The 26,576-nt window shown below is 37.2% G+C and overlaps 1 protein-coding gene across 2 annotated transcripts; it reads right to left on the reverse strand.

The window, feature by feature from the left end:
- Positions 1-1,242: 1,242 nt before the first annotated feature.
- On the reverse strand, positions 1,243-15,111 carry LOC145768667 (tRNA wybutosine-synthesizing protein 4-like). 2 transcript variants are annotated; one of them, XM_082580226.1, is made up of 10 exons: positions 14,997-15,083; positions 13,430-13,522; positions 8,096-8,276; positions 6,427-6,634; positions 5,080-5,206; positions 4,523-4,644; positions 3,981-4,282; positions 3,604-3,713; positions 2,329-3,017; positions 1,243-1,625 (listed from the first exon to the last, which is right to left on the reverse strand). In XM_082580226.1, the coding sequence occupies exons 1-10, from the start codon at positions 15,036-15,038 to the stop codon at positions 1,256-1,258; spliced, it is 2,244 nt and encodes a 747-aa protein (XP_082436352.1). In that variant the 5' UTR covers positions 15,039-15,083; the 3' UTR covers positions 1,243-1,255. The 2 variants fall into 2 exon arrangements, with proteins under 2 accessions (XP_082436352.1, XP_082436353.1); XM_082580227.1 differs by lacking the exon at positions 13,430-13,522 and having other exon boundaries at positions 14,997-15,111.
- Between the last annotated feature and the right edge of the window lie 11,465 nt (positions 15,112-26,576).

The raw sequence follows: 26,576 nt of genomic DNA on the forward strand, positions 1-26,576 counted from the left end.
ATATGTTGTAACCATAGACTCCTTTAGTAAAGGACTGGAAACTGACGATCTCGGGGTTTTTAACTTGAGTCTGAATGATTAACTTGAGTCCTGGCTTAAATGACTTCTAGAGAAGCTAGAAACACTATGTTGGATTTCATATTAGGGTTTTTGAGGATGGCGAGTTCAATAGTGTTATTTTCAACACCGCGTCTAAATCGTAAAGCAAAACTGTTTAAAAGAAGTCTGTGACGAAATATGCAATTACATGAACATCATATGTATTTCTCAACACTATGGCTATTATCTAAAAGAGTCAATGACTACAATATAATACACAAATTGACAATACATAACAAGATGACACTATAATAGACAATGTCTATCACTAGTTGGAAAGCTTTTCTTGCCCCCTGAGGCATCCCAAAGGCTTTTTTTTGTCACTTACATTGAGGACATAAGCTTTCAATTGAATGTTGGCTAAAGTAATACAAGTAGCATTATACTACTAGCTAAAAGTGCATCTACAAAGGATAACAACTCAGCAAAATGAAACCGGCAACGCATTTCGGTCTTGCCATGCAAATTACAGCTTTGATTTCAATAAATTGTTACGTCACAAAGGCTTGGAACCGCAATGTTTTGCTAGGGCATATGAAATCACCAAAATATTTCCGAAAATAAATAAAAAGAACTTCAAAGAACTTACGCAGTGTAGAGAAAATATCTTACACAATAGATGCGGTAGGTGCACAATATCATATTTCGTCACAGGCTTCTTTGAAACAGTTTTGGTTTACGATTTAGACGCAAAAATGGGCAAAAATGACCAAAATTCTGTAATTTGAGCTTAAAATATGATATTTTGATCTTGAAAATGACCTCAGGTATTGTTGAAAGTAACACTATTGAACTCGCCATCCTCAAAAACCCTAATATAGAATCCAAGATTGTGTTTCTAGCTTCTCTAGAAGTCATTTAAGCCAGGACTCAAGTTAATCATTCGGACTCAAGTTAGAAACCCCGAGCATGGGAGGTTCCAGTCCTTTACTAAAGGAGTCTATGGTTGTAACACTTATCTCAGTTGGTAAATTAAATTTTCGTATAGGCCCCCACATTATTTGGCTGTTGCCACGTTGGGAAGGCCAGTAGTATAGATCGCCATGATTTGAACAGAAAACTCGTGGACAATCCCTCAGAAAACGGACCACTTACCGGTATCTAAAGCTACTAATAATCACTACGTAACTATGATGCAACAAAGGTAGTTTCTCTTTTATTTCATGAGGCGAAACGAAAAACGAAACGGTGATTGGTTGAATGCTGTTCCGAAAGAAAAGCAGTTTGAGCCCCCTCCAAAAACTAATAATTCCAATTCATTGTCAGCGTTGCAGCTTTTTAGCACACTCGTGTGGCAGTGAATGCGCAATGGCTCGCTAAGATGAACAACGGGAAACAATACAGTTTGAATCCATGATGAGGTATTTAGATTGACGATTGCAATGTTGTCTTGAAGGGCCAGTTTATCAGTGTGATGTGTATGTGAGTCTGGAAAGATTACTCCGCCAACCAACAAAAGTAGTTCATCGTTTGCAATGTGGGAAGTATGCGAATACCGTGGAGTTAAAGGGGGTGTAATCTTTAACCTGTCACGAAAAACAACCAATTAGGATAAATATAAGCTGCTGCCGACTCACATTCATCATTTTACTCGTTCATGCGAGTATTCACAGAATACTATAACACTAGTCAGACGAATGGTAAACCGTGATGCATCGAGATGAAGATCAGACTTTTTCAAAAAATACTTTTTAGATCGCCTTGATCACACAACGTGAAGACAGGGGACTTATTAAAAATATATAAAATAATTAATATAATATATAATATAATAACGTATAACTGCAGACAGGACGTCACTGTTTCGAATTTAAGGTCTCCTCAGTGCAGTTAATCGTACACTAGACATGAACGCCTTATTACTATATAAGTACTAATACTATCTATATAGCATTACTATCTATATAGCATTACTATCTATATAGCATTACTATCTATTAGCATTACTATCTATATAGCATTACTATCTATTAGCATTACTATCTATATAGCATTACTATCTATATAGCATTACTATCTATATAGCATTACTATCTATATAGCATTACTATCTATTAGCATTACTATCTATATAGCATTACTATCTATATAGCATTACTATCTATTAGCATTACTATCTATATAGCATTACTATCTATATAGCATTACTATCTATATAGCATTACTATCTACTATAAATCAATTTTGCCAAGGAGTAGACTGTAACGTTACTAGTTACGTGACACTTACCTTTCATAACTTGCTTCCGATTGGTCTGATATTTTTAGACAGACAACATCATTGTGAGGTTTTGAAGATTCATCCAACCCGCCCGATATCACAATCGTGTTTTCAGCTATCCAGAAAGTAGATGAGTGAGAATGACGGGGTGGAAACTCTTTATCATTAACGGAAAAGTCAGGACCTTTTTCTAAACTTTTGGGTTTTAAGCACAAGTTTTTCCAAGTGAAGTCAGCCAGGTTCAAGGTCCAACAGTCTGAAAACACATTGTGGAGATCGCGTCCTCCAGTAACAATCATGTGTGAGGAACTTGTCACGGAAAGAGCTGGCACAACAATTGACGAATGTCGCCATCGCCCCGAAGGAGCTTCAATGGATTCAGACACACACTTTACAGTTGTTGTCAGGTAACTTTTCTGTTTTGAGTCCGCAATTATTTCAATACATTTCACTCTGTTTGTGCAATGCTTTGGGGAAGTACGACCTCCGAATAACACGAGCAAGTCACAACCACCACTCTTGCAATGGACTACCGAACTAAACATAAGATGGGATAGGTTTGCTTCATCGTTTAGACGGCATTCTGATATGCTGCAAGATCTAAGATCAACCTTATAAATATTCTGTAGCCTTCTGTGGGAAACTTTCTTATTACCGTATACAGAGCACGGGATGCCAAATCCACCTAAGACAAAAACCTGCAACATGGACCATCAGAGTTAATAATTTTCAAAAAAATTACAGAATTTATTAAATTGCAGTTCAAACGCTATGGTATAAAGTGAAGAGCGAGCTCAAAATGAGGATCCATATGAAGATTAAAAGCATTTGTTTTAGGTTTTGATTCTTACCATCATCATATGATGATCAGTCTGAAGCTCTACTAATACTAAGTTGTGTTTCATTATTTCTGAACTAGACGTAAGTATATCCGTCAAGTATCCGACAAAACTCCCGATACTAACGGACGTAACTGGCAGTTGCACAACAGCTGCTAACCAGGTGAAGCAAGCAACGTTTTCCCTTAGGAGTGCGCGCTCCAGCAAGATATTTAGCCAAAGAAATCGTGGATGGATGGAGTAAATCACCTACAACAAACCTTTAACAAAGAACGGAAATTTTACTCTGTCAATCTCGATAACCGGGCCATCGTCAGTGGTTTAAAGCTTTTGCAATTATGTGAAACTGAATGAATTAAGCCTCCGATGAGACTAACTCAGTTCAAGCGCGAACACTCCCACAACCCATTATTCCAACCTGTTTACAAATGAACTCCACACGCACCTGGTCACTTTCGGCGTTGGCCGCCATAGCATGGCCATATACTTGTAAGGATGCTGACATGTGCTCCACACAACCTTCATTTTGTAATTGGGCGTTTTGATGGCTGTCATCTGGAACATAACAACAATTTATTTGCAACAGCTGATGCAATCGTTAAAAAACATAGGGTTCTATTCAAAACTACAAACTTTGCAAAAGTTTTTAAGGTAATATCGTACCGAAAAATGATAGGCTACTCGATTTTAGTGCTGTACAACTGTTCATCAATTAGGACAGACTCTTTAGTCTTCAGCATGAGATCAAACGATGCAAGAAATAATTGTTAACAACAAGGCCCTTTGTCGACTAACACCAAACACAAACATAATTTAACTTACAAGACTCAGCAGAAGTATTTGATCCAATCATTTCTCTGCAAAGATTTACAAGGCTTGGTGAGGTTGAATTGGTGCTGCATAAACAAAAATAATGAAGGCACATCTGATTCCAGCCTTCGTATTCATCGAACAACTCTAAATTATCGATCCTTTGTCGCTCAGGAAGAGGAAGATTGTTGTAAAACGTCTGCAAGTCAACCGCTGAACAACAAAGCCCAAAACCACTGTGTCGTTGTTTCTGGCTTTCCAATGTCGAATAGTTGCGAATAGACAACAAAGGACTTCCTATGTTTTGAAAATGTCTAAAAAATTGAACAGAATGAATTGTAAATTACTTATTATGTGATGATTGCCTGGTAACCTTTGAGACAGAGAGTTTGTAATTTGTATTTTGTACTTTTCTTTAACTACATTAAGCTATATTATATAAAAAAGTCACTACAGAATTTGAAATAAATTACAAAGTCGAAATAAACAGATTGAAAAACATATTCCAGCAATTTTTATTAACGCAGAACGTTCTTGTTGTTGAAACAAGATACCTGCACATGACGTGACCAAATGCGTCATCCGGTAACATTTGCTCAAAAACCAATGTAAAAGCGTTTCGAAAGTAATGATCGACCCAGGACAGCACTCGGGAGGACTGGCTGCTTGTCAGGTACTGGAACAAGGAATTCAAAAACAATGCCTCAATATTTTTTGTGAGAAGCATGAAAAAATAATCCCCAGTCTATCACAAAATCACAACAACGATCGACTATATGATGTCTATTGAACAACCTGTCCAGATACATCTAATTTATTTAGCTTCAGGAGTTGAGATTAATTAACTTTATAGGCTAATAGAGAACTGAACTGCAGTGACGCTACTAATTTAAAGAATTGTTAAATATGAATTAAAATAGGGATGACATCATAAAAATGGAAATAATTGTAAAATATCCTAAATATATACAAAACATATCAATCAAAACACAAAAATAAGTGCAAACTATTTCTGTCAAATCAGTAAATTCCATAAAACTAACTTTGAAATATGGTTTGCTGCTGTTACTAACAATAGAATGGAAAAAATATATGACAACTAAGAACTTACGGTCAGAACTACTTCTGATAAAAACAATGTAGGTACAGCAAAATCAACATCATTTTGACGTAACAAATCAAATAATTGTGATCCTATGTGTCTAAGATCAAATCCAATGGCAAGATAGTTATCCTGTCTGTACAATCAAATATATATTTTATCACAACAAACACAGAGTACAGTGCCCACTATCCATACAAATAACTTTTGACAAACTCAATAATTTCCACAGCTCAGAAACATTAGAAACAGTAATTTAATAGACTATTTTCATTATTTTTTTTCTGCAAACATACTATCTTCACTTGGACTTCCATGAAAAATGCAATGTAATTAGCAAAACTACTAATTCAGCGGTTCTCAACCGGTGGGCCATGGCTCACTAGTGGGCCATGGAAAGATTTTGAGGTGGGCCACAGACCTATTTAAAATTTTGCCAGTGTTGGTGAAAAATTTAGTTTCATTTGTGTTACTATAGTTAATTTTACACTTGTGTGTTCTGTTTAGTTGTTTTGATTGTAGCAACAATCAAGAGTGCTGCTGCAATTTGCTGCAGAATTTCCATTCTAATTATTGAAATAATAATTTTGGTGGCGTGGTGTAATCAATGCCGTCTGTTGATATACGAACATTGATTTTAAGCAACTACAACAGTGTGGTTCTTACAGGGAGCCACTTGGCTCCGTAAAGAGAAATTTTTAACTTAAAGAGAGGAATAATCGTGTTGAAAGGAATTGAGAAGAAATGTAAATCAAATGTAAATTTAACTAAATAATCTATTGAAATGGTTCATTTATTTATGACTGAGCACATAGCCTAGTTTTAGATCAACGTCGAGTTTTTACAACACTTTATGATGCAGGCTAATAGACCACTTTGTGATTAAAATCAAGTCATAGCCAAACTGAAAGCGGTAACCTACCGAAATTTGTCCAGGTCTGTTTTTAGTATTTTTTTGTGAATTATTGTAGGGAGAAATTGACAATAGTTGTGTCTTTCCAAGAAGGAAGACGTCATTAATGTTGAGAACCACTGTAACTACAAGTTGGTCAATAACGTTCAGGAGCACGCATCTCATTGATGCACGGTATAATCTGTTTTGGAACATTTTCTGCTGTTTTTTATTTTTAAATCTATTTTGCAGTTTTTTCTTGCATAAACAATTAATGGGCCATAAGAATTTTTGTGCAACGAAAATGGGCCACGAAAGAAAAAAGGTTGAGAACCACTGTACTAATTAAACTTCCACACATACAAAATTAATCTGCAATCTAATTTGACCAATTGAAATAATAAGTCTGAAAAGTAAATAGCCTAGTCATTAGTCAATGCTGTGAGAGATGATAAATAAAATACCTCAAAACAACTTGAGAGGTAGCCAAAGAGTTACTTCCTGAAAATAAACCTTCTTTTATGGCCAGCTGTATCTTTGTATTCAAAACATCAGGATAATCAATTTCCACAAAAAACATATTATTTGGAATTTCATTCTTTTTACCAACAACAAAATAAGTGGTGTCAAATCCCGCTCCAAGAGAAATAATTTGTTTTCTTCCGTCTATTTCTGAAATAATAAATAAAGTCTCTTAAAGTCTGCTATATTACAACCAATAGATCAAACCAAGTTCCACTGCCAATTCTAGATTATATTAAACCATGTCTCAGTACACAATGGTTTATGACAACCAGTGGCGTACCATGACCACTTTTTTGGGTGTTTCAGGCCTCAAAATTCATGGCGGACATGTCAGCCGTCACAGCATGGGATGTCCGCGGGAAGTACCATCTAGATCGGTCATATTTGTCCGCCGAGAAATAGCGATACAAATCGTCATTGCATAGCACAAACAATTGTTGCGACTTGCGAATATATAATTTCCGCGTATCTAGAAAATGTGAATTCTGTATCCCTTAGCTTCCATTCAAGCAGGAAAACTTTCGATTTTTATGTTGCTTCAACGATTGGTGAATGGTGACATTGAATCAATGTAACAAAGGTGAATTCTTCGCTAAGAACCGATGGGAGTTACCGGTACTTTTACACTAATCACGCGCAACTTAGTTCAAGTCTTACATCACAATGTCTGGCTTTGATCTCCAAGTAGTATTGATAAGGCAAGGTTGGTTATAAAATTAGATTATGCGAGTAGGCTATTACAGCAAGATCCAGCAAAATTTGTTAAGTTTAATAGTAGCTTTAGTGTAGAAGTTTTCCGACTCATGCCCAGAGCATTGTGACGCAAGAAGCCACACGACCTCGTTCGGTAGAATTTAATCAGTTATGCAGAGTATTAAGCAGCTACACGACGCTTTGGCTCTTCAAGCGCACGTTGTTGGTCTGATGGTGGCTTTTCAGAGTCAGTGACTTTGCTGAAATTTTAAAAAGCCTTCTAAACCGTAGCTATAGTTTCCAAATGGCGAAAAATTATCAAAATAAAGTGATTAAGCATGACGATCAACGCTAAAACTGGTAGATAGCTGCTCAAGTGCTCAGATCGGACATGCTCATACCTTACTTGATAATATTGATGTATCGCTTTGTTCGGCACAACATCGCAAAAACACGTCATGGTTGATTGATTTCAAAAATGCACCCTAACTAAAACAATGAGAAAATCATTCATGCGTGACCTAGAGTTTCAAAACTTTGCAAGAGGTTGACAATCATTTTCAAGTGTATCTTCACCAAATCTGAAGGTCATAGCTTGAAATGTTGCTGATTTACACAACATCAAACTCTCCACATAAAAATTTGGGTAAATTTTCACGCTTGAGTGATTCTAAAATAGACAATTTTTAAATGCGCATAACTTCAGATGTACTGAACAGATTTTGGTAAAATTGGTTTCATTCTTCTCAGTACAACTTTCTCTATAATTGTGCAAAGTTTCATCAAAATCTGAGATGGTGGGTTACATGGCCTGGATGATTTGAAAAAGAATGACCCGTCTTTCTTTGGATAAATGTTTTATTTTGCTTTGTATATACTTTCTAGAAATTTCTTTCCTAAAATATAAACACATACCACCAAGAAACTTATTCACAGCATGGCGTACAGCTTTGCATCTTATGTAATACCCTCTGTTGATCAGCGGGGATCTTCGTTGTGGCTTTTTGACAAATACGTTAAGATATTCATCTTTCTCATATCCCAGATTTATCATGGAAAGTTTACTGACAATGCTGTTGTCATTGGTACCTTGAACCTAAATATGAGCAAACAATAAATTATATTATATATAATATGTATTAGGGTGGCTCTTAAAATTGAGTTTTTGAATTTTGCTTGGGACACCCTTTCAAATGGTGAGGTTGTCAGAAAAAATAACTCTTGCAAATTTTTTTTTAATTTGAAGTTGATTTAGAGGTGGCCCTCCCCCCCTAAAGTTCTGTGCCCTCCCTCGAAATACCAAATCTGCGTATCTCGAAAACCAATTGAGCTAGAGATACAGTTTTTGTGTTAAAAGATGCAGAAAACATGGTTTTCTATCTGCTTTCTGAACATTGATTGCATCTATCTTGAGTAGAAAAGCAGTTATTTAGAAAAAACGCCTTTGACCAAATCTTGATTTTACAACCTTTTTTGTGACCACGAAACCGTCTACAAAATTTCGTTTTTTTGTCTTAATTTTTGCACCTTAGAGGGAACACTGGTAACGATATTCATATCAAAATGTAATTCTGGTCAGTATCATACTGGAAGAAGCAATATTATCGACAATATTTCACATATTGCCTTGCGCATCGTGACAGGATGTCTGCGACCTACACCATTGGACAATTTCCCTGTCCTTGCAGGCAACCAACCAGCTGAGTTTCGTCGCGAAGAAGCCATCCTGTCTCTTTCTCGCCGCACTACGAACCCTAACCACTTGCTCCACTCAAATCTCTACGAGTCTGTGAGCGAGCAATCGAGCATCCTCGGCAACTGAAATCGAGACACCCATTTGTATGTGACGCACAACTTCTGATGAAAACCGCTGAAGACCAATCCATCAGCGCGGCTACCTGGGAGAACAACAAATGGAGCTCAGAGTGGAAGAAGAACTCCTCAAGACTCTAAAGTTGTATCTCCGACACCAGCCCCCATCCAACCGGAATGCATAATTTGCCAAGGAAGGCCTGGGTGCGGCTGAACCGCCTGCGTACTGGGCTAGCCTACTGGAGTCAGACTATTTCGCACCAACATGCACAAATTGGGGATGGCTCCATCCGCAATCTGTGAGTGTGGCAAAGAGGAACAAACCACAGACCACACCATCTGTAACTGCGCCAAATGGTGTGCGTGGTCTGCTTGAACTGGATGACGAATCAATGGACGAATCAAAGGATTGCTGCTCGACACCTGCTCAAGCATCTAAACCGCATCGCCACTGCCCAAGAGTGGTAAAAGACAGAGCCCTTGACCCCTGGAGTAACAAAGAAGGTTTAAACGAAGAAGAATAGACAATATTGTTCTTGTTGGAATTTGGAAACAGTTTTCTGTGTTCAGTAACAACTTGCAAAAGAAACTGAAGTTGGTACTCATCTTCAGTTAAGATTTTGTTAAAATCCTGGATTAGACTTAGAGCAACTCCTCTCTCTGCTCTGTCATTGACTACTGAAAGTCCCTTTGCCATGTGTAAAGCTTGAATAAATGCACCATCTTCAGTCCAATGAGCAGGATCCTTTGAAAGTATAATTATTGCTTCATCTTCACCCAACAGCTGAAGAAGCCATTTTGAATTAGAGGTGCAATACTGTTCTAGAACCTTATTGCTAAGAAACGCATCTACTTTGATGCTTGGTCTCCTTGGTGGACGTTCTCCTGTTTCATCTAACATGGTTGCCACCATTAGCTTTTTACTTTCCACAGACAATCGAGAGTCAAACAAGGCTAGTCCAACCATTTCTTCGGACAGATACCATAAATGCACACCAAGCTTTTTGCATAAATCGCCTTTGCCATCCAACAAGTGCGATGCATAGCACCTGAAGCTTGAAAGCGGATTCCACGCTCAGGAGTTTCTCCAAGGAATATGATACAAAACGGGCATTTTAGCTATGCATGAATGCATAAAAGTTTAGGAATACTTATTTCGTTTATTGCTTTACCAGTTTTACCGGTTAGTTTATGAACTTTGTTTATTGAATAGCTTGGGCCACAATACTTGTTTAGCACTGTTTTGTGCTAGAATACCGAAAACAGGTTTTTTCTAAATAACTGCTTTTCTACTTAAGATAGACGCAATCACTGTTCACAAAGCATATAGGAAATCATGCTTTCTGCATCTTTTGACACAAAAACCGTATCTCTAGCTCAAGCAGTTTTTGAGATATGCAGATTTGGTATTTTGGAGGAGGGAGCAAAACTTTAGGGGGGGAGGGCCACCTCTAAATCAATTTCAAATTCAAAAATTTTTTGCAGGAGTTATTTTTTCTGACAACCTCACCTTTTAAAAGGGTGTCCCACACAAAATTCAAATTTTTTTCATTTTTTGCCAAATAAGAGCCACCCTAATATGTATAATATACAAAAGCTTTAGGTCAAAGAATTACTTTTTATCAATTAATCAAGCTTTTTTTTTATCAAACAAATTTAACAAAATTACTGACAATGAATTTATGAAGAGATGAAGAAATGAATAACTCCTTAAAAATAGTAGTCTTAGTAGAGACAGCAAATAGATTACAAAAGGTTATCAACTCAGCTGCCATCTTCAATAAGTATAATAATGAAAAATGACAAAAACATATAAGAAAATAAGTAAACAATGAAAACTATTAACAAAAAGTGCTCAAAGCCAAGCAAAAAGCCAAGCAGAGCGAATTAAACCAAATATAGTTATTACTCTCAAGAGTCAAAACCCTTGACAGCCTGTTTCATCTAAAAGGAGGATCATCAGAAGGTCCTGATTCAAATATGAATAATATTCTATTTGAATAAGGACCTTCTGATGATCCCTCTTTTAGGTGAAACAGGCTGTCAAGGTTTAGAGCAGTGGTTCTCAACCTTTTTGTTTTGGCGGACCCCTTTTGGTACCTTCGAAGCGGTCGTGGACCCCCAAAAAAATTTTATCTGAAATTTTGGTATATCGCTTTTCCTATAATTATAATGGAATCAAATGTTTTATGAGTTTCGAAACGACTTAAAAGAATTTGGTGAACTCGCGACGCACTTATGACTATTGATGACATTAGAGAAATTATGTTATGAGCTTTATGTTGGCACATCAAAAATCAGTAGGCTATATAATCTATAATTATGTTGATTTGATGTTTTTCTATAAATTTTATCAAAAACCAATAGAATTTTGCGACCGTTACAAACAATTTCTTCCTTTTTTCGTTTCTAAATCAATATTAATTCGTTATAATCTTTGTCATCGCAAAACTGTGAGTGGTGATAGACTGCTGACCAACGTTTGTATTTCTAAGTTAAGCATTGACCAATAGACTACTGTCTCAAAAAATTAAGTTGAACATAGCCTTATTAAAAAATTAATTCATTTATATGATATTTTTTTAGTTAGAAACCAAACCTTTGAACTTTCAAAGGACATCGCACCGGTTCGTTGGGAAGTACAGTTTGAAAATCACGGTAGCCTAATACACAAATAAAGCACAACCAACCAATTTTTACATGTCGTAATTTATCAATCATGCTGCAAACTCGCAAGCTTTCACGGACCCCCTGAAATCGCTTCGCGGACCCCAAGGGGTCCGCGGACCCCCAGTTGAGAACCACTGGTTTAGAGAGTAATAACTATATTTGATTTAAACAAAATAAGTATACAACTATACATGCATTAACAAAAAATGTAAAAAAAACACTATTAAAGATAATAATACAGTGTAAACAAACACCAGTAATATACTTTGATATACAATTATACATTGTGGCTTTTGCATCAATTATAATACATCAAAAACAATACGCTACAGTACTCCATACAATAAAATAAATATAGCCTACTGCGTATTTGCAACTATTTTTTTCAAGGACTTCTGAAAGTCGTATTTGTTGGGTGCAACCTAGTTCGTACCCTCAGTTCGTACCTTGAAAAGATCGAGAGAAAAAATAAAAAAAACCGAAGTCGCTGATCGCAGTTTAATAGCACAAAGCCGACTTTGCTGATCAGAGTTTCCGCAAACAAACTCGAGGGTTAGGGTTAGCGGAAACTGCGGAAAAATATTTGCGAAAACAGCAATCAGCGAAGGTTAGGAGCATAGATTACTCTATGTTTGGGGTAAAGGTTAGCGGAAACTGCGGTTAGCGGAAACTGCGGAAAAATGTTTGCAGAAACTGCGATCAGCGAGGGTTAGAGCATAGATTACTCTATGGTTAGGATAAAAGTTAGCGGAAACTACGGAAAAATGTTTACGGAAACTGCGATCAGCGAAGGTTAGGGTAATAGGGTTAGAGCATAGATTAGTCTATGGTTAGGGTTAGCAGAAACTGCGAAAAAATGTTTGCGGAAACTGCAATGAGCAAGGGTTAGCGTTAGGGTAAGGGTTACGGTTAGCGGAAACTGCGATCAACGACTTCGGCTTTGTGCTATCTTTTTCTAGATCTTTTTAGGGGGAAAATTTTAAAAAGTTTGCGGAAACTGCGATCAGCGACTTCCGCTTGTTTTAATTTTTTCTCTCGATCTTTTCAGGGTACGAACTGAGGGTACAAACTGTTTACTGTTCAGGGGACGAACTGGGTTGCATCCGTATTTGTTAACTCAAACAGATATACTCTTTAAATACTAGAAAGATATTTTCATACTCTTAGTCTTAAGTGTGTAATGATTTGTTGGTATTGTTGTGCGTATTAAAATTCAATAGCGCATTTTGTGATTGCTGTTTTAATTCCAAAATGCATCCAAACACCACTGTCATTCTGGCTGAATAATCCTGCGCGATCCGCCTAATAAACTGATCCATAAAAAACGTGTGGTAAATCATGCGATGACAGCATCAACACACAGAGCCTGATAAAAGTACTTCTTGTTGACATATTTATTTTTATGCCACTTGAAAGTCAGGATGCCATCTTTAAATTTTTTTTGAACAGAATTTATTAAAAAACATAATTTGAAAACTAAAAACCAAGTCTCATAGTTAGCATAATAAGATGAAACTTATGGTACCGTACATTAGTTGTGACAACATTATTGATAAATTGCCAAATTTTTTCTGTTAAATTATTTTCAATTGCAAAATATTTACAAATATGTAAAGTAGATGCAATGACCTCGATAGTCACAAATACGCATATCAATCCTATACTTTGCCCTAAGACAGGAGTGAAGCTAAAGTATGCTACATATACAAAAACATGTTGATGGCTGCTTATGGCAGTTCCCTTCAGCACTTAGTATCTTTTACCTACCTGAACAGAACTAGATGTCAGAAGAGCCATAATTTTATAAAGTCCGTGAAGCACTGTTGCCACTCTCTTGTCATGGAAAAGTACTAGATTTGACTAAAAAAAATACTAGATTCACAAAAAATACACTAGCATCATAAATACACGATCATTTACTTACATGCATTGCATAATGTACAAAAATGACAGCCAATGGCGTTAGTGAGTGTTAAAAGTCCTTAAAATTTCAAAGTAGAACTGAATTTCCTTGAAAGTGAGAGCCCTGAAGTAGTGTTGGGCGATATATCGAATTTTCGATACGATATCTTTTCAATATCGATATTTATTTCAATATCGTTCGATATTTTAACTATTACAGCCATAACTCGTAACTGCAAACCCCTACAAAAATGTTGCCGAGGCCAAACGGCAAAAGTTGAAATTGCCTTGGCAATTGCTGTGAAAGTAGCAATAAAGCGAACACGATACGCACGCTGTTGCGGTAATTCACGTTGAAAAACTCACGGGGAGGAAAAGTACATTAATTTTGGGTTGATTTAATGTTAGAGTCAGCACAAATCGATTTAATTTTCCCGGCGGGTGTATTGCGTAACAACAATGCCCAATAAGAATTTTACGTTTGTTTTACATTAATTCGACATCTAGCGACGTTGAATTATCATAAAATAACGTGAATTGCTCAACTAAGTACCGGTAACAAATTAATAGCTCCCTGCGAGAAGATTGCCTCGATTTACGTATGCACTAACATAATTTCGGCACAATTGGGATACTGCGAGCAACACAAAGTCTGTTTGATGAAGAACTAGATGTCAAAATCGGAATCATCAGATGTTGTACCGGAGGATGAGGTTGTCGCGTCATCACTGAAATCGGACACATCAAGAGGCTCATCGCTTGGCTGTAAATCTACACCGTCTTTGCCGTTCGCAATGAAGGGTCCACGTTTTGCAGCTTTCGTGCTTTGATACCCACCCACACGCCTCTTTCGCAGAGCTCCATCGGGTGTTGACTATAAAGAGCAAATCTGTGGCATAACGACTAGAAGCAGGGCCGTAGCCAGACCGCAGAGCAAGGGGGGGAGCCAAATTTTTTTAGGGGGGGCCAAAAAATTGAATCATTATAATTGTAGCTGTTGCTCGAGAATGTTGGGATTTTGGCAGGGGGGGCGAAAGGTTTTTCGGGGGGCAAAGCCCCCTGGTCTCCGGCTGGCTACGGGCCTGACTGGGAGGAATTCATAACCCTAACCTTACAAGCGCTCGTGTGGCCTCGGTATTTTTATTGCCGACGCTAATGCGCCATTCATGCATCTGCGTCGGCAATCATCTCGGCAATTGCCGATACTAATTTCGAAGACTGGGAAACTCTTTTCTTAATTAGAACAAAAATATCGAAAAGTATCGAAATATCGAGTATTTTTTCAAATATCGTATCGTTTTGTTTTTTTCAATATCGCCCAACACTACCCTGAAGTCATAGCCGTAGGAGAGTAAAACATTTTGGGGGGCGAACAAAATTTTCCCAAATTTAGCCTTTGCAAATATATTGTCAAAAACGCAATATTACTCACAATTATCTCTGAGGTAGTGTAGTCCAAGAACTCCACACTCATCAAATGTAAGCGACGAAATGTAAGCCTCCGGTACCATATGGTAGACTACGCGGTGCTCTTCCACAAGACGCCCTGTTGGTCAACCAGACAAAATGATGACGTCATAATACGTCACACACATTGGAATGGACTATTATGAAGGAGGAAATGCGGGGTGGAAATGCAATGAAACACACCAGAAGGAAATTGTCTCCCATTTATTCATTTGTTGTTCAATTTCAACAGATTTGCTATCGTTGAAAAGCACAAGCATAGACCTAACCAACTAAATTAATACCAAGTCCCAAAATACTACTAGCTCCATCTAGTGGCCACCTAAACTTGATCACATGCAAACCATTGCATTTCAATGGCGAATCGATCGTCTTCCAGTTCACGCCCTGCATGTTCACGATAATTAATTGTCTCCCATTTATTCATTTCTTGCTCAATTTCAACAGATTTGCTATCGTTGAAAAGCAAAAGCATAGATCTAACCAACTAAATTAATACCAAGTCCCAAAATACTACTAGCTCCATCTGGTGGCCACCTAAACTTGACCAAATTCAAACCATCACCAAAACTTCATTTTAAATGATAAACAATCTAAATTAAATCCAATTAAAAGAACATGTTACTGTTTATTGGAGGGCTAACTTTCATTTTTGTATCTTATTTAATATGCGCGTAATCGTTGTTCGAAGACAGCCCCCCAACGAAGCTTTTGCCCAATGCATTTCAATGGCGAATCGATCGTCTTCCAGTTCACGCCCTGCATGTTCACGATAATTAATTGTCTCCCATTTATTCATTTCTTGCTCAATTTCAACAGATTTACTATCGTTGAAAAGCACAAGCAAGGATCTAACCAACTAAATTAATACCAAGTCCCAAAATACTACTAGCTCCATCTGGTGGCCACCTAAACTTGACCAAATTCAAACCATCACCAAAACTTCATTTTAAATGATAAACAATCTAAATTAAATCCAATTAAAAGAACATGTTACTGTTTATTGAAGGGTTAACTTTCATTTTTGTATCTTATTTAATATGCGCGTAATCGTTGTTCGAAGACAGCCCCCCAACGAAGCTTTTGCCCAATGCATTTCAATGGCGAATCGATCGTCTTCCAGTTCACGCCCTGCATGTTCACGATAATTAATTGTCTCCCGTTTATTCATTTCTTGCTCAATTTCAACAGATTTGCTATCGTTGAAAAGCACAAGCATAGATCTAACCAACTAAATTAATATCAAGTCCCAAAATACTACTAGCTCCATCTGGTGGCTACCTAAACTTGAGCAAATTCAAACCATTATCAAAACTTCATTTTAAATGATAATAACATTAAACGACAACCAAATAAAAGAACATGTTACTGTTTATTGAAGTGCTAACTTTCATTGTTATATATTATTCAATATGCGCGCAATCGTTGTTCGAAGACAGCCCCCCAACGAAGCTTTTGCCCAATGCATTTCAATGGCGAATCGATCGTCTTCCAGTTCACGCCCTGCATGTTCACGATAATTAATTGTCTCCCATTTATTCATTTCTTGCTCAATTTCAACAGATTTACTATCGTTGAAAAGCACAAGCATAGATCTAACCAACTAAATTAATACCAAGTCCCAAAATGCTACTAGCTCCATCTGGTGGCCACCTAAACTTGACCAAATTCAAACCATCACCAAAACTTCATTTTAAATGATAAACAATCTAAATTAAATCCAATTAAAAGAACATGTTACTGTTTATTGAAGGGTTAACTTTCATTTTTGTATCTTATTTAATATGCGCGTAATCGTTGTTCGAAGACAGCCCCCCAACGAAGCTTTTGCCCAATGCATTTCAATGGCGAATCGATCGTCTTCCAGTTCACGCCCTGCATGTTCACGATAATTAATTGTCTCCCGTTTATTCATTTCTTGCTCAATTTCAACAGATTTGCTATCGTTGAAAAGCACAAGCATAGATCTAACCAACTAAATTAATATCAAGTCCCAAAATACTACTAGCTCCATCTGGTGGCCACCTAAACTTAAGCAAATTCAAACCATTATCAAAACTTCATTTTAAATGATAAGAACATTAAACGACAGCCAAATAAAAGAACATGTTACTGTTTATTGAAGTGCTAACTTTCATTGTTATATATTATTCAATATGCGCGCAATCGTTGTTCGAAGACAGCCCCCCAACGAAGCTTTTGCCCAATGCATTTCAATGGCGAATCGATCGTCTTCCAGTTCACGCCCTGCATGTTCACGATAATTAATTGTCTCCCGTTTATTCATTTCTTGCTCAATTTCAACAGATTTGCTATCGTTGAAAAGCACAAGCATAGATCTAACCAACTAAAATAATACCAAGTCCCAAAATACTACTAGCTCCATCTGGTGGCCACCTAAACTTGACCAAATTCAAACCATCACCAAAACTTCATTTTAAATGATAAACAATCTAAATTAAATCCAATTAAAAGAACATGTTACTGTTTATTGGAGGGCTAACTTTCATTTTTGTATCTTATTTAGTATGCGCGCAATCGTTGTTCGAAGACAGCCCCCCAACGAAGCTTTTGCCCAATGCATTTCAATGGCGAATTGATCGTCTTCCAGTTCACGCCCTGCGTGATCACAATAATTAATTGTCTCCCATTTATTCATTTCTTGCTCAATTTCAACAGATTTGCTATCGTTGAAAAGCACAAGCATAAATCTAACCAACTAAATTAATACCAAGTCCCAAAATACTACTAGCTCCATCTGGTGGCCACCTAAACTTGACCAAATTCAAACCATTATCAAAAGTTTATTTGCAATGATAAAGACATTAAACGACAGCCAATTAAAAGAACATGTTACTGTTTATTGAAGTGCTAACTTTCATTGTTATACCTTATTGAATATACGAGCAATCGTTGTTCGAAGACAGCCTCCCATTGAAGCTTTTGCACAATGCATTTCAATGACGAATCGATCGTCTTTCTGGATTCACATTGCGTGATTACGATAATTAATTGTCTCCCATTTATATTGATAAAATGCTAAAGTCATAGAAAGGATTAGGATCAGGCACACAAATAGCCTAATTGGTGGTGTAATGGCTTGTCCGAATCAAGTGATGTAACAAACACTGATCAATAGGAAAGCGATGTGTGCTCTAGAGCGGTGTAGAACTTTGATCCTTTCGGAGGTGGTGGAAGAATTCTTGTCACTCGGCCCTCAGTCGACATCAACTGGAAAAGCTCGGTTGAGGAAGCAAGTGATGTCAGCTCCAAGTGCAGGAGCCAGAAAATTGTTCCTATTTGGATGGAGAAACCTCTGCAAATAATAAAAAGCAACAACAACCAGCGAGACAGTGGGTGCGGATACTTAGCTTATGTTTTGTTCAAAGCTTAGCCAAGAAATTTTTTCAGAACACGTAGGCTAAGCCTAATGAACCTAGGCTTAAATATGGATCAAAGGTAAGTAACGAAACCGTAATGAAATGACTTGGGCTTGCATTCTCGTGTTCTTTCATTACCACACGAAGTCGTTTTCCCAAAGGCATTCGTGCGTGTAAACAAAATGATTCATAGGTCCAATCCTTAAACGTTGACACACAAAAATCATGTTACAAACGTACCGTAAGTTAAAACAATTATTTTGTTTCATCTGACATTGCACTTTTGTTAGCCTAGTTTGTTTGTTATAGAATAAATATCACAAAGTATGTGGGCAGCAACTCTTTTTTATCATTAGGTAGCCCTGAAAAGGGCTGTTTTTTTTTGGCAAATGGACGATGTGGTGGCTACAGTAAGGGATAGGACTCCCTTATGACGCGGAGAACTTCCGGAAAATGTCGTCCCCGTGGAAACTGATGTCGCCACATTAATTCATCAAGATACCCAGGTATCATGTGCCTTGTGGTGCCACACCCCTGTGGCCGAACCATAATGATGGTGATGGTTGACCGTTTGGTGGCGATATCCAAGATCTAAAAAAATACGAAAGCAACTTTAAATAAGTTTCAGCGTAAAATGCTTGCTGCAACGGTTTCCAAATAGAAATAACAAAAACATGTTAAATTGGTAAATATATTTTTATTGGATGCATAGTTCTTTTGACATGAGCCATCGTGCTTTTTGAAAAGGAGCTGTGCAGTTAAGTGGCGAGGTCAGTTGATTGTTTTTTCTGCTCCCAAAGTAACTTTAAATGGTTAACTTTTGTTAACAATTTCTACACTATGAATAAGTTGTATCAAGTGGGACCTGGCATGACAGTTTAAGCCATATGGTTGGGTCTGATGCTATCACAACAGAAAAGTACACGTTGTACTGTGATATGTCTTCAGACAAGCTAAACACAAACTGGTGTTTGAATGACCAATGGGACTGTGCAAGCAATCACTTTTGGGACATAATCCTACGTTATTTTAAGGCTGAAAGGAATTTTTTTCACTTAAAAAGTATTTTTCACTAGGAATGAGATAAGAGCTACTGCTTTTTTTTGTACAATCTTAAAAAGCCTTATTACACTACACTTTGCTATAGATCATGGCAAAAGTATATACCTTTTTAGATTTCAATTCATTGAACTTTTAAAGTGTCTTATTTTATCATGTCTGAAAAGAAAAGCGGGTCTATTTATTGATGAAAACCAAGAAACCACGTTCTGCTTCTTTTCTCTTGAGTCTCTTTCATTCCATCATACCCTTGACAATCAATTGATGTAGCCTATCTAGCAAAGTGTCCCCTGGGACATAGCCCCTTGTCCCATTGATCATGTGTGTAAGCAACCTATGGGACAGTTGTCTGACACTTTTTAATGATGATAAAAAAAACAATAAAGAATATTAGCCTACAGTCATCGCTGTTTTGATTTCATGTTATGAAACAATGACTAAACTTTGCAATAAAATTGCTTTAGTTCATGATTTGCTTTAAAATAACGTTTTATTAGAAATAATGTCATATTCGTCCCATGGGTGCCACATCTCCCCTACACATTTTTACTCTCAGTACACCTAGTATACACAAATGTTTAATCTACATGCATTTTATGTACTTCATCTAATCCATTTAATGTTTAACATAATCCACGTTAAGTGTTTACATGTTAGTGTATGTCATTTTAAAATAGAACTACAAGAAACACTCACTAGACAAATTAGAGTATGTACCCCATTCATCGGAATGGATCTCTGTTCCTGTGCGATGTGGCGTAGAATTTCTGCCTCCAGTGTAGCCCTGTCCCGCCGCGGTACCATTACGATGAAGCATTCTCTAATAGCACAATTTACTAGGGATATCTACAGGCATTGAGAAGCAAAAGAAAGTGCCCTAAGTAGGGTGGGTTAAATAAAAGTGTCAAATATTCCTTCAAATCCCAAGCCCAAGTGATATTGCTCACCTGCTCGAACGTAGTTGACTAGGCGTAGGCCTAGTTGTAGTGCGTAAACATGCACATATTATATAACTTACTTTGTTGTGGTGTCAATCCCGCCGAAGATCCACTGCTGTGGCACTGGGCGCCCTTGTGAATTTCCTCGTTTTGGTCTGGCCACCAAGGACTCACCGATAGCGACGATGTGGCCACTGGCCAGGTCCACCGATTTGATGCTGATTCCTCAACAAATCCTCCGAACAGATCTGTACGTTATCAACAAATGGCAAATATTCGTGTTCATCAATAGTGATGATGTGGCCTGAAGCCACATAGTATGCTTTTCGTAGAAGCACGAATATTTGTTGTTTCAAAACCGTTTGTGTTTGAATATTTTGCTTGGAGACTCAGGGCCTATGAGAAGAGGGTACTGAGGGTACGGCATACCCTTGAGGGCCCAGGCCTGTGATTGTTGGGAAGCCCGAAATTGTAATTTTATACTTTACGCAAAAAAATGATGGTTAAAACCACCCTAAACGACTAAATTCAAGCATAAAAGTTGTTATCCTCTAGTCCTGGGGGCCCGTAATGTAGCAAAAGGGCCCGGAAAATGCTTTACGTGCAAAAATGTTTCGTTTTAAAGCACCCAAAATTAAATCGTAAAAGTTGGTTTTTCTCCTGTTCGGGGGGGGGAGGACATAGGGAAGCAAAAGCAGGGTTGAGAAAAACCCGGGCTTTTTTAAAAAGCTCTGGTGATTTTGGGCTTTTTTGTGTTTTTTAAAAATTATTTGAAAAAGGTAGTTTCACGCTTATTTCACTTCAAAATGGATTTCGGAGTTGGAGCAAGAGCCGGAGTCAATACTTTCGGAGCAGGAACGGAACCGAGTCAAAAAAAAGTAACTTCGTTCACCTCTGCTAGGCATGTTGTGAATACAAAAGTTAATGAAGAAAGCTTATTGGTCAGACGATTAATTTGATGATGTTTTGACAAGATGTTATGTTTGAGCCTTGGTAGAGAGCTTGACTTGTTGTACCAGATACATATAACACTCAGTAACGTTAGTGGATTTAACATTTTTTATTAAACACACAAAAAACAAGAAACACTACTAAATCCAACGTTTTCGACACCAAATCATAGTGTCCTCATCAGGACTAATTATAGGCTACATCTAAGAGAAATAAATGAATGAATTTGAAAATTTTGCATTAAAGCTGTAAGCTACAAGCGACACCTCTCAACAGCACCAGCATCAACAACTGACACACGAATCCAATGCAGGATAGCCTACGCAAATTGGCGAGGGACAGATCACATGATAGGCTATACACAACACAAAACACTAAATAATAGTTTTATTGCAGCCTGATGCTATTATTGCGCACAGATGACCAATTCTGCAGTAAAATGTTGTATGGTGTGCAATACGCCTAAGTAAAATCACGCGCTTTGCCAAAGACAAAGAGGGCCCGGAGTGAGAGGGGGGCCCGGAATGACTCTTCGTACCCTTACTGAAAATTTTTCTCAGAGGCCCTGTGGAGACCTCAGTGCAACTATTAAGAAACACGAAGATTTAATTTTTCTACAACAATCGACAAGTGATGGTTTGCATGTGGTCAAGTTTAGGTGGCCACCAGATGGAGCTAGTAGTATTTTGGGACTTGATATTAATTTAGTTGGTTAGATCTATGCTTGTGCTTTTCAACGATAGCAAATCTGTTGAAATTGATCAAGAAATGAATAAATGGGAGATAATTAATTACGTGAACATGCAGTGCGTGAACTGGAAGACGATCGATTCGCCATTGAAATGCATTGGGCAAAAGCTTCGTTGGGGGGCTGTCTTCGAACAACGATTGCGCGCATATGGAATTAGATATAAAAATGAAAGTTAGCACTTCAATAAACAGTAACATGTTCTTTATTTGGCTGTCGTTTAATGTTCTTATCATTTAAAATGAAGTTTTGATAATGGTTTGAATTTGCTCAAGTTTAGGTAGCCACCAGATGGAGCTAGTAGTATTTTGGGACTTGGTATTATTTTAGTTGGTTAGATCTATGCTTTTGCTTTTCAACGATAGCAAATCTGTTGAAATTGAGCAAGAAATGAATAAACGGGAGACAATTAATTATCGTGAACATGCAGGGCGTGAACTGGAAGACGATCGATTCGCCATTGAAATGCATTGGGCAAAAGCTTCGTTGGGGGATGTCTTCGAACAACGATTACGCGCATATTAAATAAGATACAAAAATGAAAGTTAACCCTTCAATAAACAGTAACATGTTCTTTTAATTGGATTTAATTTAGATTGTTTATCATTTAAAATGAAGTTTTGGTGATGGTTTGAATTTGGTCAAGTTTAGGTGGCCACCAGATGGAGCTAGTAGTATTTTGGGACTTGGTATTAATTTAGTTGGTTAGATCCTTGCTTGTGCTTTTCAACGATAGTAAATCTGTTGAAATTGAGCAAGAAATGAATAAATGGGAGACAATTAATTATCGTGAACATGCAGGGCGTGAACTGGAAGACGATCGATTCGCCATTGAAATGCATTGGGCAAAAGCTTCGTTGGGGGGCTGTCTTCGAACAACGATTACGCGCATACTAAATAAGATACAAAAATGAAAGTTAGCCCTCCAATAAACAGTAACATGTTCTTTTAATTGGATTTAATTTAGATTGTTTATCATTTAAAATGAAGTTTTGGTGATGGTTTGCATGTGATCAAGTTTAGGTGGCCACTAGATGGAGCTAGTAGTATTTTGGGACTTGATATTAACTTAGTTGGTTAGATCTATGCTTGTGCTTTTCAACGATAGCAAATCTGTTGAAATTGAGCAAGAAATGAATAAACGGGAGACAATTAATTATCGTGAACATGCAGGGCGTGAACTGGAAGACGATCGATTCGCCATTGAAATGCATTGGGCAAAAGCTTCGTTGGGGGGCTGTCTTCGAACAACGATTGCGCGCATATTGAATAATATATAACAATGAAAGTTAGCACTTCAATAAACAGTAACATGTTCTTTTATTTGGCTGTCGTTTAATGTTATTATCATTTAAAATGAAGTTTTGATAATGGTTTGAATTTGCTCAAGTTTAGGTAGCCACCAGATGGAGCTAGTAGTATTTTGGGACTTGATATTAATTTAGTTGGTTAGATCTATGCTTGTGCTTTTCAACGATAGCAAATCTGTTGAAATTGAGCAAGAAATGAATAAACGGGAGACAATTAATTATCGTGAACATGCAGGGCGTGAACTGGAAGACGATCGATTCGCCATTGAAATGCATTGGGCAAAAGCTTCGTTGGGGGGCTGTCTTCGAACAACGATTACGCGCATATTAAATAAGATACAAAAATGAAAGTTAGCCCTCCAATAAACAGTAACATGTTCTTTTAATTGGATTTAATTTAGATTGTTTATCATTTAAAATGAAGTTTTGGTGATGGTTTGAATTTGGTCAAGTTTAGGTGGCCACCAGATGGAGCTAGTAGTATTTTGGGACTTGGTATTATTTTAGTTGGTTAGATCTATGCTTGTGCTTTTCAACGATAGCAAATCTGTTGAAATTGAGCAAGAAATGAATAAACGGGAGACAATTAATTATCGTGAACATGCAGGGCGTGAACTGGAAGACGATCGATTCGCCATTGAAATGCATTGGGCAAAAGCTTCGTTGGGGGGCTGTCTTCGAACAACGATTACGCGCATATTAAATAAGATACAAAAATGAAAGTTAACCCTTCAATAAACAGTAACATGTTCTTTTAATTGGATTTAATTTAGATTGTTTATCATTTAAAATGAAGTTTTGGTGATGGTTTGAATTTGGTTAAGTTTAGGTGGCCACCAGATGGAGCTAGTAGTATTTTGGGACTTGGTATTAATTTAGTTGGTTAGATCCTTGCTTGTGCTTTTCAACGATAGTAAATCTGTTGAAATTGAGCAAGAAATGAATAAATGGGAGACAATTAATTATCGTGAACATGCAGGGCGTGAACTGGAAGACGATCGATTCGCCATTGAAATGCATTGGGCAAAAGCTTCGTTGGGGGGCTGTCTTCGAACAACGATTACGCGCATACTAAATAAGATACAAAAATGAAAGTTAGCCCTCCAATAAACAGTAACATGTTCTTTTAATTGGATTTAATTTAGATTGTTTATCATTTAAAATGAAGTTTTGGTGATGGTTTGAATTTGGTCAAGTTTAGGTGGCCACCAGATGGAGCTAGTAGTATTTTGGGACTTGGTATTATTTTAGTTGGTTAGATCTATGCTTGTGCTTTTCAACGATAGCAAATCTGTTGAAATTGAGCAAGAAATGAATAAACGGGAGACAATTAATTATCGTGAACATGCAGGGCGTGAACTGGAAGACGATCGATTCGCCATTGAAATGCATTGGGCAAAAGCTTCGTTGGGGGGCTGTCTTCGAACAACGATTGCGCGCATATTGAATAATATATAACAATGAAAGTTAGCACTTCAATAAACAGTAACATGTTCTTTTATTTGGCTGTCGTTTAATGTTCTTATCATTTAAAATGAAGTTTTGATAATGGTTTGAATTTGCTCAAGTTTAGGTGGCCACCAGATGGAGCTAGTAGTATTTTGGGACTTGATATTAATTTAGTTGGTTAGATCTATGCTTGTGCTTTTCAACGATAGCAAATCTGTTGAAATTGAGCAAGAAATGAATAAACGGGAGACAATTAATTATCGTGAACATGCAGGGCGTGAACTGGAAGACGATCGATTCGCCATTGAAATGCATTGGGCAAAAGCTTCGTTGGGGGGCTGTCTTCGAACAACGATTACGCGCATATTAAATAAGATACAAAAATGAAAGTTAACCCTTCAATAAACAGTAACATGTTCTTTTAATTGGATTTAATTTAGATTGTTTATCATTTAAAATGAAGTTTTGGTGATGGTTTGAATTTGGTCAAGTTTAGGTGGCCACCAGATGGAGCTAGTAGCATTTTGGGACTTGGTATTAATTTAGTTGGTTAGATCTATGCTTGTGCTTTTCAACGATAGTAAATCTGTTGAAATTGAGCAAGAAATGAATAAATGGGAGACAATTAATTATCGTGAACATGCAGGGCGTGAACTGGAAGACGATCGATTCGCCATTGAAATGCATTGGGCAAAAGCTTCGTTGGGGGGCTGTCTTCGAACAACGATTGCGCGCATATTGAATAATATATAACAATGAAAGTTAGCACTTCAATAAACAGTAACATGTTCTTTTATTTGGTTGTCGTTTAATGTTATTATCATTTAAAATGAAGTTTTGATAATGGTTTGAATTTGCTCAAGTTTAGGTAGCCACCAGATGGAGCTAGTAGTATTTTGGGACTTGATATTAATTTAGTTGGTTAGATCTATGCTTGTGCTTTTCAACGATAGCAAATCTGTTGAAATTGAGCAAGAAATGAATAAACGGGAGACAATTAATTATCGTGAACATGCAGGGCGTGAACTGGAAGACGATCGATTCGCCATTGAAATGCATTGGGCAAAAGCTTCGTTGGGGGGCTGTCTTCGAACAACGATTACGCGCATATTAAATAAGATACAAAAATGAAAGTTAACCCTTCAATAAACAGTAACATGTTCTTTTAATTGGATTTAATTTAGATTGTTTATCATTTAAAATGAAGTTTTGGTGATGGTTTGAATTTGGTCAAGTTTAGGTGGCCACCAGATGGAGCTAGTAGTATTTTGGGACTTGGTATTAATTTAGTTGGTTAGATCTATGCTTTTGCTTTTCAACGATAGCAAATCTGTTGAAATTGAGCAAGAAATGAATAAATGGGAGACAATTAATTATCGTGAACATGCAGGGCGTGAACTGGAAGACGATCGATTCGCCATTGAAATGCAATGGTTTGCATGTGATCAAGTTTAGGTGGCCACTAGATGGAGCTAGTAGTATTTTGGGACTTGGTATTAATTTAGTTGGTTAGGTCTATGCTTGTGCTTTTCAACGATAGCAAATCTGTTGAAATTGAACAACAAATGAATAAATGGGAGACAATTTCCTTCTGGTGTGTTTCATTGCATTTCCACCCCGCATTTCCTCCTTCATAATAGTCCATTCCAATGTGTGTGACGTATTATGACGTCATCATTTTGTCTGGTTGACCAACAGGGCGTCTTGTGG

This window comes from Aplidium turbinatum, chromosome 4 (genome assembly GCF_918807975.1).
Source record: "Aplidium turbinatum chromosome 4, kaAplTurb1.1, whole genome shotgun sequence".
In the NCBI taxonomy this organism is placed as follows: Eukaryota; Metazoa; Chordata; class Ascidiacea; order Aplousobranchia; family Polyclinidae; genus Aplidium; species Aplidium turbinatum.